Source organism: Cervus elaphus, chromosome 20, assembly GCF_910594005.1.
Source record: "Cervus elaphus chromosome 20, mCerEla1.1, whole genome shotgun sequence".
NCBI classification, from domain to species: domain Eukaryota; kingdom Metazoa; phylum Chordata; class Mammalia; order Artiodactyla; family Cervidae; genus Cervus; species Cervus elaphus.
Genome location: NC_057834.1, coordinates 104,449,240 through 104,468,173, shown reverse-complemented (window position 1 = coordinate 104,468,173; position 18,934 = coordinate 104,449,240). Strand labels below are relative to the sequence as shown.

Genomic DNA, 18,934 nt, shown 5'->3' with positions numbered 1-18,934 from the left:
AAGGGTCAACTGTATTAACAGCAGTTTCTCATCATTAGTCCATCATTTGATTGTTTCTGTTACGCAATTGGTGCGAGCATCCCTGTGCTGCTGCACCATTCCAGGATGGTTGCCGGATGCCCCTTGTGAGAAAACAGCATGTCATCTTTATGGGCCTTGACTCCTCTCACCTTAGTTTATGTCAGTGGGAAACAGTAAGATGTAACCCTCTAAAGGTTGCACTGTTTGTTTCCTGTAGGAGCATATGTCTCATCAGTCACTGCTGGCCTTTACAGGAGAAACCAGGAGAAAAACTCAGGCCTTGCTCTTAAGCAGCTTACCCTTGAGCATCAGTGAAGATAGGAGAATTTGTTATCTGGAAGATCAGACCAGGCAGAAGTGTATTAGAGAGAGAGAGAAAAAAATGTTGCAGGGGTTCAAAAGAGGATAGACAACCATCTTGTTCAGGGCTTAGGGATGGTTTCTTAGACTCTTGGCCTTTAAGGTGAACCTTTTAAGGTAAGAAGGTGATTGACTGCTGAGGCTGAAGTGAACAGGGGAGGTCCACCAGGTGGATCAAACAGCGTGGGTGGTGGAGTTAAGAGTAAAGGCTGGACTTTTGTACAGTGGGCAATAGAAGCTGAATAGTAGAATCACAGAACTATGACTTATACTATGGATTATAGACTAATGTATTCAGTATTTCATGCTCAGTGTTCAATAAATGTCTCATTAACTACATAGATATGCATATGTACTAGGTGCTACCTATGAGAAATTACACTCCAAAGGGCTATTAAATTGCTTCTCCAAGATTACCTGTTTTCAGAATTAGGACTAAGCCATGAGTCTCCATATATTCCAGTGCTTATTCCCACTCTTCAGTTGTGATTTGCTTTCATCCATATCTCCATAGTCCCCAGACTCACAGCCAAGGAGTTTATAATAACTTCAGTAGATATTTGATTTCTCTAAATTATATTTTAAAGGGAAAATAGCTTGTTTTTAGACAACCGATCAGATGATGGTTTGTGAAGCATAGATTCCAATTGTGAGAGACTGGAGGCAGGGTAGTGTCTGGAATCTATTTCAGGAGTCTAGGTGAGAGCCTGTTAAGACTATTTTTTAAGCCTTTTCAAAGGATCTTAAAAAAACAAAAAACAACCAACTATTTGTACAGAGCTTTGCAATTTGTAAAGCAGTCTTTTTTTATTGTTAGCTTAATTTTTTTGGTATCTATTTTTTTTTTAACAAGATACTAGTTTGTGATTTTATTCAATTTTATCCCCAAAATAGCCCAATGTAAGAAGTAGGGCAGGAGTTACTTATCCCTGACTTACAGATGAGACCTTAAGCTGCTTAGTGACAAATCACAAAACTAGAAATTAGAAGAGCTGGGCCTCATCCTGAAGGGTCTGTTTCTCTCTGGTATTTTGACATAGAAGAGCATGAATCCCTAAAATAGTTATTTTACTCTTTTGGGTATAAACCTATGTCTTTATCATGTTGGGGATATCTGTGTTAATATACTTTTGGGTGGATAATATAACTAAATTATTAAGAGTGGAGAGATTAGAGCCGTTCTACTTAGATTCAAATCCCGATCCCACCATTTACTAGGCATGTAAGCTGAGGCAAATGGCTTTGCCTCTTTGTGCCTCAGTTTCTGTGTCTGTAAGACGGGAGAAAGAAAATAATGGTTATTGTGAGAGTAAGGAGTTAGTAACTATAAAGTACCACGAAGAACCGTGCCAGAGTACATGGAATCACTGTCTCAGAGGGAGTTGTGTTAATGCTGATGACGATATTATGCTGATTAAAGCATTAAAGGTGAGTCAGATAAGGATTAGCTGTTCTGTGAGAAGCGTTAGGTGTAACTTGGAAAACTGAAGTGAATTTTTCGACCCCCAAAATGCAACTGCTGATAACAGACAGCATCTGTTGAATGCCTGTGTGCCAGGCGTTGTTCTAAACTTGTTCACGTAATAGTCCTGTGAAGTTAGTACTAGTATTATCCTCATTTAAAAGATGAGGAAACTGAGGTGCTGCAGTGTTAAGTAAGTTGCCTAAAGAATCACCCAGTGAAGCTAGGATCCAGGCCTGTGCGCTTTGAGGCTGGAGCCAGCATTCCAAACCACTATGCAGTACCGCCTCTCAGCGAGATGCAAACAGAACAAAACCGAGTCCGGGGACAGCAAGAGAGTTACACTGAGATCTGAACTTTGTTATTTTCATCTCCTTTTTGTCTAAATCTTGAACTCCAACACAGAAAATTATGGCATAGAAATAGGTAGATTCTGAAAATTACCTTTCATGTTGGTAGAAGTTATATAGACTTCCAAACCAATGTTGCATAAAGTAAAGGAAACTAAGACTTTTCAAGAAGCCAACCTGTGCCAGGCATTTTCCTACTGGTTATTTTATTTAACCCAGTGATGCACCTGTTATTAGCCCTGCTCTGTTGAAAAGATACTGAGGGTAAGAGATGGCAAGATTTTTTCCTCAGGTCCCACAGCTGGAATTATACGGTTGGAACTCAAACCTAGTTCTCTTTGCCTCTAAACCCCATCTTCTTGTCACTTTATAGTTCTCATAACCTTCCTTGGAACATCAGAAGTATCACTGTGTGATCTATTTGTTCAAACAATAAATATTACTTGACTTTTCCAATGAGTCATTTGTTCACATCAGATGACCAAAATACTGGAGCTTCAGACTCAGCATCAGTCCTTCCAGTGGATATTCAAGGTTGATCTCCCTTAAGATTGCCTGGTTTGATCTCCTTGCTGTCCAAGGGACTTTCAGGAGTCTTCTCTAGCACCACCGTTCCAAGGCATCTATTCTTTGGTGTTCTACCTTTTTTATGGTCCAGTTCTCACAACTGTACGTGACCACTGGGAAAACCATAGCCTTGACCATACATACCTTTGTAGGCAAAGTATGTCTCTGTTTTTCAACACATTGTTTAGGTTTGTCATAGCTTTCCTGCAATCATCTTCTAATTTCATGGCTGTAGTCACTGTCCGCAGTGATTTTGGAGCCCAAGAAGAGGAAATCTGTCACTGCTTCCACCTTTTCCCCTTCTATTTGCCATGCAGTAATGGGGCTGGATGCCATGGTTTAGTTTAGTTTTGTTTTTTTAATATTTAGGCTTAAGCTGGCTCTTTCACCCCCCTCCTTCACCCTCATCAAGAGGCTCTTTAGTTCCTCTTCACTTTCTGCCTTTAGAGTGGTATCATCCGCGTATCTGAGGTTGTTGATGTTTCTCCCACCTATCCTGATTCCAGTTTGTAACTCAGCCAGCCCTGCGTTTCTCATAATGTGCTTAGCGTATATGTTAAACAAACAGGGTGACTGCGGACAGCCCTGTCGTACTCCTTTCTCGATCTTGAACCAGTCAGTTGTTCCATACAGGGCTCTAACTGTTGCTTCTTGACCCGCATACAGGTTTCTCAGGAGACAGGTAAGATGGTCTGGTATTGCTCTCTCTCTAAGAGCTTTCCACGGTTTATCATCATCCACGCAGTCAAAAGCTTTAGTGTAGTTGATGAAACAGAGATAGATGTTTTCCTGAAATTCCCTTGCTTTCTCTATAATCCAGTGAATGTTGGCAATTTGATCTCTAGTTTCTCTTCCTTTTCTAAACCCAACGTGGACAGCTAGAAGTTCTTGGTTCATGTGATGTTGAAGCCTAGCATGCAAGATTGTAAACATAACCTTACTAGCGTGGGAAATGAGTGCAATTGTCTGATGGTTAGCACATTCTTTGGATCTCTAATCTTGTCTCATTCTATAGTTTTCTTCCTTGATATAAAACTAATTTACATTTTTTTTGGTTCTTGTATGTCTCCTTCTCCACGTTGTTACAGATACTAATAGCCAGTAAAATGATTTCAAAGTTACTTCCTTACAACAAAATAATAAAAAAACAACTCAATTGAAAGATAGGTAAGATCTAAATAGACAATTTTCTATACAAATGGCCAATAAACATGTAAAAAGATGGTCAACCTCATTAACCATTAGAGAAATGCACATCAAAAACCACAATGAGATACCACTTCATACCTGCTAGGAAACGATAAATAAATACATAGATAATACAAGTGCTGACAAGGATTTGGAGAAGTTGGAACTCTCCTCTATTGCTTGTAGAAATGTAAAGTGACACAGCCAGTTTGGAAAATCGTTTGCAGTTCCTTAAAATATTGAACAGAATTACCATGTGACCTAGCAGTTTTACTCCTAAGTCTATACCTAAGAGAAGTGAAAATATATAACACACAAAAACTTGCACACAAATGTTTACAGCAGTATTATTAATAGTAGCCTCAAAATGAACACAACCCAAATGTCCACCAGCCGCAAGCGTGCATGCTAGGTCACTTCAGTCGTGTCCAGCTCTTTGCAACCCTGTGGACTATAGCCCACCATGTTCCTCTGTCCATGGGATTTCTCCAGGCAAGAATACTGGAGTGGGTTGTCATACCCTCCTCCAGGGGATCTTCCCGACCCAGGTATCAAACAGTCTCTTACGTCTCCTGCATTGGCTGGCAGGGTCTTTACCACTAGTTCCATTTGGGAAGGCCTGGTATACTCATACAATGGATGCAGTAATTTAACAGTGAAAGATAAAGAGGTACTGATACATAATGCTACAAGAATAAAAATCTATAGAGACAGAAAGTAAATTAGTGGTTGCCTATGTCTGAAGGATGGGTAATGATCCTAATGGGTACAGGTATTCTTTCAGAGATTATGACATGCTCTAAACTTCGATTGTGATGACACTTGTACAATTCTGAATGGTAAAACCATTGTATTGTACACTGTAGATGGATAAATTTTATATGTTGATTATGTCTCAATAAAGATGTTTTTTAAAATTACAGGAGGAAGAAGAAAGGGGGAAGACAGAAGATAGACAATCCACAAACTAAAATCAAATCAAAAATTAAAAAAAAAATTATCTATTGGGCTGCTCCAGGTCTTAGTTGCAGCACATAGGATCTTTGGTCTTTGTTGTGGCATTTAAGGTGTATTTAGTTGTGGCATGTGGGATCTTCATTGCAACATGCAAACTCTTAATTGTAGCATGTGGGATCTAGTTTCCTGGCCAGACTGAATGAACCCAGGCCACCTGCATTGGGAGCTCGGAGTTTTAGCCACTGGACCACCAGAGAAGTCCCTCAAATCAGAAATATGATTCTAAGCAAGCTCTGGACTGGAAATTCTGTGATTCTGTTAAATAACCATAACATGATCCCATGCAAGGAGCTTTTAATGTATAATCTCTCCACCTTTTGGAACTTTTTGCAAATGTTTAATAATCTGTACCCTAACAGAAGAAGCTTGACTTCTTTGTCCATCAGAATTAACGCCTGAGTTTATTTTCATACATTCTTGTGTTTGGCCCATTGGTGCACTCTGTGCTAGCTCCTGGGAAGGTACTACCAAAGGTAAACAGACGCAGCCCCTCTTCTTGCGATGCTTAGTCTTCTTAGGACAGTGACATCATGTAATGTCACAAATAGATTGAAATCTAAATGTTGGTCAAAGCTAAGAACAAGAGGTGTTTGGTGCTAAGAGAGCATATTATAGGGGGATTTGACCTTCCTGGGGAGGTCTCTCCCAGGGGAAACTGAACTGAGATCTGAAGGAGAAGCTGGTGCTACCTGACAGTGGGAGAAAGAAGAAACAAAGGCGGGAGCTAGGCAACCTTAGAGCCACAGTGGGTCTGGAAGACTGACATTCTGCACATTCACGGTTGCCAGAACTGGTGAGGTGGGAACTCAACTGGAGCAGATAACAAGAACCAGACCACACTGATGAGATGGTCTCTCCGCTTACGGCAGTAGGAAGCCATGGGGGGCTTTGGAGGTGACTCTAAACTGTAGGTGAACTGTAGCGATCAGATTGGACAGCGGCCAGCATGGGTGCTGATGGGCTGGCTGGGAGTTTACTGCAGCAAAGGCAGTGGCAGTCTGGGAGAGATGGCAGCGGCAGGACATAGTCTCATATTCTGTCTTTGCAAAAATTATAACAAAATAAACAGCAAGGTAATATATGTGTTTACCAGGTAAATTCCACAGAGTTGCCAGTCAAAGAATTTGCCTTTTTTGCTCCCAGGATGCAAACCTACTGCTCTCCGTGTGCTTTAAAGCTTTCCTCTGAATACAGGTTTAAAGCTACTAAAATGGCAATTGTTACACCATCTGGGTCTTGAGAACAAGCATCATCCCAGGGCTTGGCCAGGAGCCCGTGATAACCCTGCTAGGAAATGCCCCCAGCAGATGTGCCTGGCATTCCTGCCTCGTTTTATGACACTGCTTAGCAACACTGCAGTCTGCGTGGCAAGTGATCCCTGTCCTTCCAGACCTGGTTCCTGTCCAGCAGCATCAAGAACACTTAGATTTTTCAGAATTTTTCGAAATGTCTAGATTTTTTGCAAACTGTCTGCAGTGTTTGTCTTTACTATTGTCTTTCATTATGAAATGTAATTGCTGATCCTTAGAACAAGAATAGAAGATTGAGAGGAGTATTGCAGTCAACTCAAAGTGCATTCAAACTATAGTTTCTCTGTGGAGATTTTAGAATTTACAGGGTAGCAAGATGCCTGGGGAAACATGAACTGTTTCTGAATTAACTATCATTAACCTAAATGGGCTGTGACATGGAAATTCACACTGCAGCTGACAGTACATTTTACCATTTCAAGTCCCCACCAGCCAGAATAGCAGCATCTTAGGAACACTTTTTACTCTTTACCTTGATGCACTTGATCTGTATAAAATTTTCAAACATGCTTATTGAAAAATCAGTGTTGAGTGTTATAAATAATACCCATATCCCCAAATGGTCTGATAGTACTTGCTTTTATAGGTTAAAAAGACTGTCAAATATAAATCGTGGGCTCTGATATCTGAACAAACATGAACTTCCCCACCAGCCTTCACTAGCTCTGATCTAGAAAGTGACTTATTCTGTCTTCATTTCTTCATTGAAAAATGGGGGTGTGGGGGTAGGAGGCTAGTCATTTTGTCCTGTAAAGATCAAGTGTGACTTTGTATGTGAAACCCTTAATAATGCTTGGCATGCAGAAAGGCTCAGTAAATGTAGCTATTGTTAACACCAGATTTTGTCTATATAAAATCTATGTGTGCTAGAACTACCTCATTTTTCATACACATTTCCTGAGAATCTGTGATGTGTTAAACTCTAAGAATGTAAAGATAAGATATCGTTCATCCAAGAGTTCACCACCTTAGGTCTAATGCAAAGGTTACAAGCTGTTTGTCAGGATATATTTACTGTTCAAGATCCTTGTTTCTATTTTCTACTGAAAATGGACCAGCATTCCAAGCTGCCCTTTTCATCAATTATTCACTTTGAGTTTATTTCAGTCCCTACCTTTCCACCATTCTCTAACCCTAACCTGCTTCCCATCACCTGTAAGTACCTGAGTACCTACATCATCCCCATCACCTGTGAGTACCTGAGGCTGCATCCCAGGTCTACAAGCCGTGGTCATGCGTGTGGGCCTGGCAGAAAGTGAAAGCTGAGAAATAGACAGGAGCTGTTGGTGGAGAGTCTTGTGGACCAGGAGAAAGGGCTTAATACCTTTGAGATATTTTTTAAAGGGAGATTATAATGATGAGATTAGCCCATTGATAAGATCATTTCGAGCTTATGTGTGAAGAATCTGATAGAAAATGTCAAAACTGAAGACAAAGAGTTAAAAAGCTGTTAGAGTAAAATGAGATGAAAGTTGATAGTGACCTAAACTAGGGGATCTGTTGGTGAGTGCCGATTTTCAGTAAATACAGGAGTTAGAATTGATAGGACTTAATGATTGTGTGAATGTCAAAACTGAAGAAGAGGAGTGATGCAAGGACTCAGATTACAACATGGATAGCCAACTGGCTGGTCATTGGCTGGTTGATGCCATTCACTGAGAAAAGAAAGAAGAGGAAGGGAATTCCCTGGTGGCCCAGTGGGTTAGGGCTCGGCACCTTCATTGTTATAAAGCCCCAGGTTCAATATCTGGTCCCGGAACTAAGATCCTGCATGCTGTGCAGAGTGGCCATATAAATAAGGTGGAAAAAGAAGAGGAGGAGAAGCAGATTTGTAGGGAAAGATGATTTGTTCTGTCTTATCTACTGAGTTTTAAGTGTCTTTGTAAGACAGAAAACTGTTATTTAATACCTATATCTGTAATAGACACTTGAAAAGATTATCTCATTTATCCCAACAAAAGCAGTAGTAGTAATAATAATATGATCCATTATTTGCTGAGCACTTATCATTTGTTAAGAATGAACACAGTGTATTATCTCCATCCTCCCCACAATAAAGCATCATTACCTCCATTTTGCAGACCAGGGACCTGAGTATCCGAGATGCTGAGTCACTTGCTCAAAGGCTTAGGGGCAGAAAATGCCACAGTATGGATTCAAAGCACTATGTGTTTGACTCATGGGCCTGACTCATGCTATACTGCCTCTCCAAGAGCTATCTGGAATCAACCCATGAAGAAGCTGAAGTTTAGAGAAGTCTTATTTGTCATAGAGCATGTAATCTAACTAGAACACTAGGATCTGACCACAGTCAGACTCCAAAGTCCAAGCTTTCTTCTTTATCCAGATAATACTAAAGAATTTTTAATTAGACCCACATGGATCTGTACAGTTTTTACTGGTCAGTGGGAAATATGAAAAATAATAACCACATGGACTGTTCTTCATAAAGCTAAATTTATTTGATTTAAAGGACTGTCCTTTAAAATGGTGTTCTAGCTAACTTTTTAGTGTAAAAATGGCTCTTCCTACAGAGCATTATGGTGGTAATATCTGGTGGCAGTTGTGAGGAAAGGACCTGACTAAGTTGAACCCTCTTAAATCACTGATATTTGACCATTTCTTGACTCATAAAATAGCACATTCATATGCTCCGACCTAATATTTCTATGCTTTCAATTACTTGCCCCCCACAGAAGGTAACTCTGTAACCTCAAAATTCTTTTGAAAAATTTCTGATCTGTGAAATCCCAAAGTCTAAGAAAAATCTACTTTGCTTCACAGCAAAGTAGAAAGTCCTTGAAATCAGTAATACTTTGCAAATGATTCAGTGGAAGCATTCAATGGAAGACAAAGAGAGATTAGTAAAAGCTGGCTGCAGTTTTAAACCTGGATAACTGGGAGGTTGATGTCACTAATTTAAAAAAAAAGGAACAGCATAAGAAAGAAACAGACTTATGGGAGAAGGTAATGAGTTCAGTGTGGAATTTTAAAGAGATAATATACCACCTGTATTAGGTTCAGTTTATCAATTTTGACTGCTGTGCTTGATTAAAAATTATTCCTAAGTGCTTTTGAAGTGCTGGCATCCAAGATTGGAAAAAAATAGTTTAATATGTGTTTCTGATGATTATAGGCTTCTTCTTAAGTCTTCTATATCTAGGCTGGAATTCTCAAGTGTAATACCCTGCTCATTTTTAAAGCAAGATCTTGAACTATAAGAACTGCAGGATTTCTAGTTTGGCTCTGGAAGCCGAAGCCACTGTGTGAACACTGTTCTGTTTCAGATCCAGTATTTCAGATCCAGTATGAAAATAGCATCTATAGCAGGAGTGTAGCGTTCCCTATAGGAGAATTTCTCTGAGTCAGCATCAGCCTCTCTCTTGTGACAGTATGCAAATTGCCAATGGCAGAGTTCAAATGCATTCACAAATGTGGCATTTTTCACAGCTCATTGTACTTTATGTCTTGTATTTCTGAAAATCACTTGAGATTTGCCTACATGATAAATTTCCCTTTCCTAGTAATAAAAAAAGACTATATCTGCAGTCAAGTCTACTTCTTGTGCAAAAGTCACAAGAGAACATCTTTGGTCTTTTCATTCCATTCTCTTCCCCTCTGGCATTGTAATGAAGATAATACAGAGATGTGAAGTAACCTCACAAACTCAAAGGCTGTAGAGATAGAGATACACATTTTTAACACAGATTCACGTCTTGGACATCTGCTAGCTTTCTTTCACTCCCATCCGATTTAATGGCCTGCTGTGGAGACTTGTTATTCAACTTCGAATTTCATCTTGCCAGAAAGGAAGCTATTGCTTACCAGATATTTCTAAACTGAGAAAGTAATCTTTTTTATTTTTTTAAAGATTTTTTTCTTTGATGTGGACCATTTTTAAAGTCTTTATTGAATTTGTTACAATACTGCTTCTGTTTGATTTTTTTTGTTTATTTGTTTGTTTTTTTGGCCTTGAGGCATGTGGGAGCCTGAAGGGCTACAGTCCACAGTGTTACACAGAGTTGGACACGACTGAAGTGACCTAGCATGCACACGTGCTTGTAGAATCTTAGCTCCCTGACCAGGGATTGAACCTGCACCCCTTGCACTGGAAGGCAAAGTCTTAGTCTCTGGACCACCAGGAAAGTCCTGAGAAAGTAATCTTATAATTATTTAGCAAGCATGAGGGGCTCAGAGAAGCTCTCAGTTGTGACAGCCCAGAGCTCTGAACTCATACTTTCTTTCCTGTGACTGGTGCTCCATCATCTGAATCCCAGAGCATCTCAGAAGTGTAGTGGTGTTTCTTGTAAAGTTTTCATTTCTCTGTGCATGCATGAGTCTTTGCAATCCTATAGACTATGGCCAGCCAAGCTCCTCTTGTCCTTGGGATTCTCCAGGCAAGAATACTGGAGTGGGTTGTCATTTCCTCCTCCAAGTTATCTTCCCAACCTAGGGATTGAGCATGTGTCTCCTGTGTCTCCTGCATTGCAGGCGGATTGTTTACCCAACTGAGCCACCTCTGGGGAAGCCTTATTAGCAGACATAATTTTAAGATCCTATAACCTAAAACCTATGTTGATTATCTTATTTTTCAAAGAAAGAGTCAATAAGCAAGTTTGTATTGAAGTCCTGTTATATCCCCAGCACTGTGAGAGCCACGGGGCATATCACAGTGAGCAGGACACAAAGATCTTCCCTTCAGAGCTTTCAGAATTTCTCAGAATGATGGCAGCTAATGCTCTCACTGCATTTACTATGTGCTCTAAAAGGCATCATTCTAAGTGCTTGAATTCGTGTTTCATATTAGGTGAATCCTATTACTATCCCCAGTTTATAGATCAGGAAACTGAGGCTCAGAGACACACAACTAGTAAGTATCACAGGCAGGATCTGAATCTGACTTTAAATAACTTAGTATTGGTGAGTACTATTGAAGGGGGAATTAAGATGCTGTGGGACCTTTTGCTAATGTGATTTCACTTGATCAGGATTAGATGAGTGAGTAGGAATTAGGGTGGGACTGATCTAGGCAAAACTTATCTCTTTAGTCTGTTGTCTTATGCTCAGTTCACTTCATCTTCATTTAGCTGCCTTATTGGCTACATGTTGTTTTTGCATAACTGAAGGCAGGGACAGTTGGAACCAGAGGCCTGGTGCTGACAGAGGTGATTCTGTACATTTGTCTGACTCTTCTCAGCTTCAGACCTGTTTCCTCAGCACTGTGGGAACACAGCTGTTCCCAGCACCTAACCCTCTCTGCTAGAAAGGGGCTGACTCTCTGCCTTTGGGTTCACTTTTGTTCTTGTGTGGTTTGAGTGTCCACACTTGGACCAGTCATGTGGCCAGACAGACAGGCTTGTTGAATAGCCACCTTGGGGACAGAAGTCAACCAGTTTTGGTGACTGTAAGCTGAACATCAGTCCCATTATTCTCTATCATTTAGGATGTTCCCAGTGTTGCTTTTTATGTCTACCCCTCCAAAGCTCCGCTCTAGATCAGAGTGATTTACCTGGCCCACCAAGCATTTTGTTTTAGGAACTCATTGGCTGTGCTGAATGTGTCACAGAATGTGTCATATCGGTTTGTTTCATGAAGATCTTTCTGCTCTTCTTCCTCAGTTTTCTTACTTGGAGATCCCCTGTGCAAAGTCAACACCTTAGAATGTCCCAGAACCTCATCTTTGAAGGCACTCAGATCTCCCTTGGTGCTGTAGTTAGGAAATTAGTGCTGGTGGTGGTGGTTTAGTCGCTAAGTCGTGTCTGACTCTTGCGACCCCATGGACTGTAGCCACCAGGCGCCTCCGTCCATGGGATTCTCCAGGCAAGAATACTGGAGTGGGGTGCCATTTCCTTCTGCAGGGAAATTAATAAGTTCTAAATTCATATGTAAACATGAAGGAAGGAGACTCCCCTGAGGTCAGGGTAGTGGCTGGTGCCACAGGTTTTGTTTTTCCTGCCCAGGCTCACAAGAAGCAGGCATGGCTCGTTCTGACTTGTTAACTCTAAATGGATCCTCTATGTTGAGGCTGACTCCTGGGCATCTTGTGTGAGTTGTTGGGAGGAGTTGAGCCCTTCCCCTGCTCCTGTGGTTTACCCCTTGGTTAAGGCAGGGACTCTGGAGCAAGATGTGTCTGCGTTCAGTTCTGACTCAGTGTATACTTTAGATTCTCAGTACTTCAGCTATGAAATGAGGAGCTAGTGTCACAAACTCCTAACACTCTACTCTACAAGCCTCACCTTTCTTCTCATCTGGAGATAGCTTAACTACCTGCCCACTGTGTACTAGACCTCTCCACCTGGGTGTCTCTCAGATATTTACCAAGGCTAGAATAAACCCATGGGTGGTGCAGTGGTAAAGATTGTGCCTGCCAGTGCAGGAGACGTGAGAGACACAGGTTCGATCCCTGGATCGGGAAGATACCCTGGAGGAGGAAATGACAACCCACTCCTGTATTCTTGCCTGGAAAATCCCATGAACAGAGGCGCCTGGCGGCTACAGTCCATGGGGTCACAAAGAGTCAGACATGACTGAGCACGCACATTGCTGTTGTTAGAGTAAACCCATCCTTTCTCCTGTCCAAACCAGTCTCTCTCCATGTTCCCTGCTTGACCAAACAAAATGCATAAGTTCGTGCCTTTGAGTAAACCATCACATAATAATTTCCTCTGTAAATTGCCTGTAAAAAAAGGTTGAGGTATGGTGGGAGCAGAGATAAACATTCTTCTTAGTTTATCGCTATTATCATTTATTTCAATTAACTGTGCTTTACGCATCACTTTCACATATGTTTTGATACTTTGCATCTCTCCCAGGTCTGAAGTCCACATTTCTCCACGGAGCTCTGACTAGCATATCGTTTATCTCCCAATGTCTTTAATGAGTGTGCTTTTTTGCCTTCAATCGGATATCTTAAGGGAAAAGAAATTCTAATATCAGGACTGGAAACTTGAAAGGATTTAACACTCAGAATAAATATAGATATGGGGATTACTGGCATGACAGCAGAAGAAAAACCTCTGGCTGAAATGACCATAAGAAGATATCTGATAGGCTTAAAGGCTGACAGATCTGAAAGAACCAGAAAAAGCATCCGGAAATGACAAGCTGCATTCATTTCTGAGAGTTATTACAGGTGGTTGAATAAAACTTTTCAGCCTGGTGTGTCATTTTTGGTAGTAGCTTGAAGCCCCATTAAATGGTGCCTGACTGCTGAAGTTGGAGAAGGCAGCTGACCCCTGTAATGCTGAAAACTGGTCTTATCTTTTATGTTTCAGGAAGACATCTCCCAGGTGGTTGGTCAAGGTGTGGTGGCAGGTCAGCAAAAGGCACTGGAATGTCCAGCTGACAATGTACGTAACTGACCCTGTAGGTTGCTCTACTGGGATGGTATGAATTATAATGATGGGTTCCAGAAGAAAAGGAGATGGTTATAATGAAATCTAATTCTTTATTACTTGGCAGGAAGCTATGATGTGTCTTCCAACCTGATGACAACCCACAGCTATATCACCTGTTCTATGCAGGGTGTGCATAGAGGATATTTAGGGAAATATCCTCTGTTGTGTCCCTGTACCAACACCCTAAGGAAGTGTTTGAAAGTGAGACATCTCTGAAAACACACTTACACCTAAATTCTGAGGGCCTCGTAATGTCCTACATAATGTATTGAATAAAAATTTTAAGAGGAAGAATTTATAGTTTTGTAGAAATAGAAATGTAATAACAAATGTTTCTTGTGTTTATAGCTTTTCTTCTTAAAAAAATATAAATTTCTGTCAAACATTTGTACTTTTGTCACTGTGGAAATTTTGTGCTGCTAAAACATATATTATTTAAAAAAAACTTACATTATTACTATATTAACTAGTTTTATGTTTAAGGAACTATAGATTACTAGAGTTTACAGGAAATATATGATATTTTAAACATTACCAAAGAAGATGCCTTTGTAAAGTATCCAAAATTGTATGCTAAAAACCTAAATAAAAAAAAATAGGTGTAGAAAGAATCTTAAAAATAAGGTTCAACTGAAAAAAAATTTAGTTCAACTGAAAACTATAAGGAATTAAAAAAAATTAGAACCAGATTTTTTTAACTTAGGTAATGTATTTGCAAATACAATTATTGTGATAGTACTTTCTACACTGCCACCTGTCTCAAGACACATGTCAAGCATCAATAGAAATAAAATTAATCATAAACTTAATAATATTAAAAAAAAATCCTGGAGCATTATAAGAACACTGTGATAATAAAATGTACATCTTTCAATTTTAAGAGTATCTGCCAGTTACATAGTGTCTTAGAAAAAGAGAAAGGCAGTGATTAGGATGAAATTTTCTAATTTTCTGTGGGTTCTTTTGACATTTGTAGGAGTCTTTAAGATAAAAATTTAAAAAAAAAATCCTCTCAAAAAAAAAATATATATATATAACCTATAGAATTTTAGAACTCGGGTGAATCCTATACATCGTCTGACCTTTCTTTTCCCTGTTGAAAAATGAGCATTTAAATATCTAAAACATTCTCCTTTGGGAAAGTGATGATAACCCTTTTCTGTGGCTGCAGAAGAGAAATGGCTCAGAGATCAGTGGGCAACATCTTCAGTGAAGCTGTGTCATCTCATCATAAAGAACTTCCCCACCATTTGAGCTGTTCCACGATGGAATGAGATTCCTTGTGGAAATGGAATTTTTTATCCCTGAAGGTTTTCAATCAGAAACTTGCTGATCATTTATTAATATGTTTTCAAAGGACATAAAAACAGTAATAGCTTTTATTAACTGAACTCCTAAGTTGTTCTGGAAATAGTGATAGGTTTATTTATATACTTTTCAATCTTCACAACAACCTTGCAAGGTAAAGAATTATCATCACCAATTTAAAGATGAGGACATGTAGGAGGTTGAGTGGCTTGTCAGGGGTCACACAGCTAATGAGTGATAGAAAACTCAGCAATTTGTATCATCTTTTGAGTAGTGATTTTTTTTTCCCCTATCATGAAGATCTGATGAAGTATAGACCCTTTTCCCAAGAAAAGCACTGGTAAGTATAACTGTGCTACAAACACAGAGGTTATGTAGTTCCCAGAATTCCCTCTGAAAATCATTTAGAAGCTCATTTATCCTGGGTTAAGAATCCATGATTTACCTTTAAAAAATAAATCTCAACTTAAAAAGACAAACATCCCCACCCCTACCTCTGAAAACATTTGTCTGAGCTCCACATCCCTAGTGCCAATTTCTCTGGTCTAGAATAGGACTTCTAGCATTCATAAATGTTAAACTCCCTAACAGTTTCTGTTATAAAGACAGGGTTGAGAACCCCTGGTTTAGTTAGGTTGGATGACTTATAAAATCCATTCAAACTCTGATGTTAGAATATAGTAACACTCAACAGCAAATGCAATCTTTCATCTTTTAAAATATTTTTATGTAATTTTAAAATACTCAAATTTTACAGTCTACAAATCCAGTCTTTATCTTTCAATACTTAGTAGTTTGGTTTTATGTCAATGGATGAATCATGGGAGCTACCTTTATTCATCACCACACCTACCAACAGCAAGCCTCTCAATATATGTGTTTGTTTCACTTGATTTCTATGAACTATTTCCTCATTTTTCCAACCCATATTGATTGGAAACTTCCCTAGTATGCACAGTGAAATGGGATGCTACATCAACTGGGAAATAAAGATGAGAAACAAGCATTCCCTGTTGTTATAAAAGTCATAAGGTAGTGATGCCTGTCTCTTGTGCGTTCCTGTTTTAAAATTCACAGCTTTTCATAAAAGAGCTCTGTAGCCTGCGCATAGCTTTGTTATCAATTTTCTTTTTTGAGATGATACAAAGGAGATGTGACATAAGTTCTGTGTGTATTAAGGTTACTTTGAATTGCTGCAAGAAGTTTCTCTTTTATATAACAGGGTGGCTGTGATCAGTTTGAGGATGACAGTGTCTCCACGGTGTCGTGGACCCAAGCACCTCTTATCTGATTACTGCATCATTATTTGATTACTCTTCCATCTTCAAAATTTAGCATCTATTTTTTTTTTTAATCTAAGATTGCTGCTCCAGTTGTTAACATTACATCTGAATTTCATCTAAGGCAGGGGAAGGCAGGATTGTTCTTAAGAAAGTGACCTGAAAATTGTACATTCATGTTTGTTTATGTGCCATACCATAACACAGACTAGTCTGTGGTTATGTCTGGCCTCAAGGAGGTTGGGGAGTATGGTCCTTAGAATAATTGGATTGGTGGGTCCACTGTTCATCTTTCTCGTAGTAACTCCTGGTTTGTCATTTGTCTACTTTCCTCTTTTTAAAATCACCGAAAATATATATTCAAGAAAGTCTTTTTAAATAAGTGTACAATCATTGTTAAATGATGTTAATAGAAAAACTGCAGAGGAAAAAAAAATGAATATCAGTAGAATCATTGCCTAGCAGCTGTTTGATAAACACTTTAAACTTGTAGCATTCTTCAAATATCAACTTTTAGTCCTACTCCTTCCTTTAATTAACTGTGTGATTTCAGATGTCACTTGACATTTGTGTCTTGGTTTCTTCATCTATAAAAGAGAGTAATATTGTCTAATTCTCCAGGTTATTCTCATGATTAAATGAATTCATGGATATGAAAGTGTTTTTGAAAACTGGCAAGCACAATACAGATATACAATGAATGGTATTGCTTTTCTTTTTGCATACTGCACAATGCCTTGTGTTGAAGCATAGACTTCCACTGATGGAATCTTGGGGTGTTGTTGTTCTGGAGCAGTTACCATGATCCTATTTCTAGACTCCAGGGACAGGCTGGTGCTTCACTGCCTCCACCAGAATCTTCCAGCTGGGGATGGGTTCCCTGGCTAACTACAGATCCAGAAGGCAGGTCAGGTTACTCTGTATGTTTCTTAACTGTCTGTTAAGCAAGCATGGAGTCCTTTTGGTTTTTCTTAGTCTTCTAATACTAATATTCATTAGAGGTATTAGCAACAAAAATTTAGAGTTACAAGTTCATTTTCCAAAGCTCACACAGCAAAGGTCTCTGTACTTTCTTAGAGTTACAGATTTATTTCCCACTGAGTTTCCATGTCTTCAATTATGCTGTCTGCATTCATTCATTCATTCAGCATTTATCCAGGCCCTACTATGTTCCAGGCACTGGGAACCGAAGGTGAATAAGCTTTTTTTTTTTTTTTTTAAGGTGAATGAAGTGCAATGATGTACCTGGCACTTAGTAGGCTTTCAGTAGATGCTTGTTATCCCTTCCTGCCCCTCCTGTCAACTAACCTACCTCATGCATCTTTGACCATGTGAATGTGTCTGGAAGAGATGGGCAGTGTCTTGTACTCAGAACATTCACAGTATAGATTGTTTTTCACTAGGCTCAGCACAAATCTATAAACTTGACATTGATTTCATCATGTAAAAATGCTTCCCAGCTCTGGCTTCATACATAAACCACAATGATGGTTTCTGTCCTTCTTCCCTTCTTTGATCCATCCTTCACCAAAGCACTTTAAAGTTAATTAAGGAAGCATGGGAATGAGACAAAGATCGTCCTAACTTCCCCTTGCCACCTCTTCAACTTGAGTTTTCAAGAGGCATTATTGGAGTGTTTTGGTGACAATACACCAGTTTTAAAGTCTTCTCCTTTTGTTACCTTCCTCTTCTCTGACATTCATCTAACTTTCCTTCCTTTTGTAGGCCGTCAGCCAGATGAAACAGCAAAAATACTCAACGAAAATCTCCTTCAGTTCACAAGAGATACCTTTAGCACCAACTTCATATCATTCAACAGATGCAGACTTCACAGGCTATGGTATGAGTTGTTCTCTGAGCAGACTTGAATTGATTAATCAAACCTTAGAAAAGGAAAGGACTGTGTTGTCCTGAAGAGAGCACTGGATCAGGAGTCAGGAAGCCTGGCTGGCATCCTTGCTCTACTTCCTGAGCTTTGGGGCTTGGATTGGTTAATTGATTTCTAACATCTTTTTCCTCATCTCCACCAGTGGGATTGCTTATTGTTTATTGAATATAAAAGTACTAGAATAAAAAAGGCCCTCAATATATTCTACTTGAATCTGAGGCTTCTGGATTATTATCTAATCACACCAAAGGAGTGTGTATAGTTCACAAGTAGTGTATCTTAAAAATCACATTGAACCAAATTATAGACTTGCATATGTTGATATGAGCTATTTATAGACTGTTACTTTTCAGTGCTTAAAGAAATAAGTATCTACTTTATCTCTGAATTGCTGGATTAGATTATGCTGACTAATGGTTGACAATAGAACTTCAAAATGAATAATGAATATTTCCATCTGCTTTTATGCAATATAAATCATTTTTAAAAGAGGGACTATTTAAAACACCTTGCTCACCAGTGGTAAAGCATGACCCTGCATGAATTTAGGAGACCTGACACCTTTATGGTATTTGCCTTTTACGTATTTTTTTTCATGAATATTAACTCTTAAAAATTTTACGAGGCAGGTATTCTAAAGCACTAGATTTTTACTAAAATACTTGATGAATGTGGTCAGCAAACTATGACCCCTAGGTCACAGTTGGCCCACCATCTGTTTTTATATGGTCTAGAAGCTAATAATGGTTTTCACATTTTTAAAAGGTTAGAAAGAAGTCAAAAGAC

The 18,934-nt window shown here is 39.2% G+C and overlaps 1 protein-coding gene across 6 annotated transcripts in view; it reads left to right on the top strand.

Annotated features, from left to right (window-relative positions):
* PATJ (PATJ crumbs cell polarity complex component) overlaps positions 1 to 18,934 on the top strand; it is a 361,279-nt gene that overhangs the window by 262,546 nt on the left and 79,799 nt on the right. For 3 of the 6 annotated variants that reach the window (XM_043876093.1, XM_043876090.1, XM_043876095.1), the window contains exons 32-34: positions 13,550 to 13,624; positions 17,078 to 17,167; positions 17,986 to 18,100. In XM_043876093.1, the coding sequence (XP_043732028.1) occupies positions 13,550 to 13,624; positions 17,078 to 17,167; positions 17,986 to 18,100 (280 nt within the window). The remainder of the gene's footprint in view (positions 1 to 13,549; positions 13,625 to 17,077; positions 17,168 to 17,985; positions 18,101 to 18,934) is intronic. The other 3 variants (XM_043876094.1, XM_043876092.1, XM_043876091.1) reach the window with 2 other exon arrangements.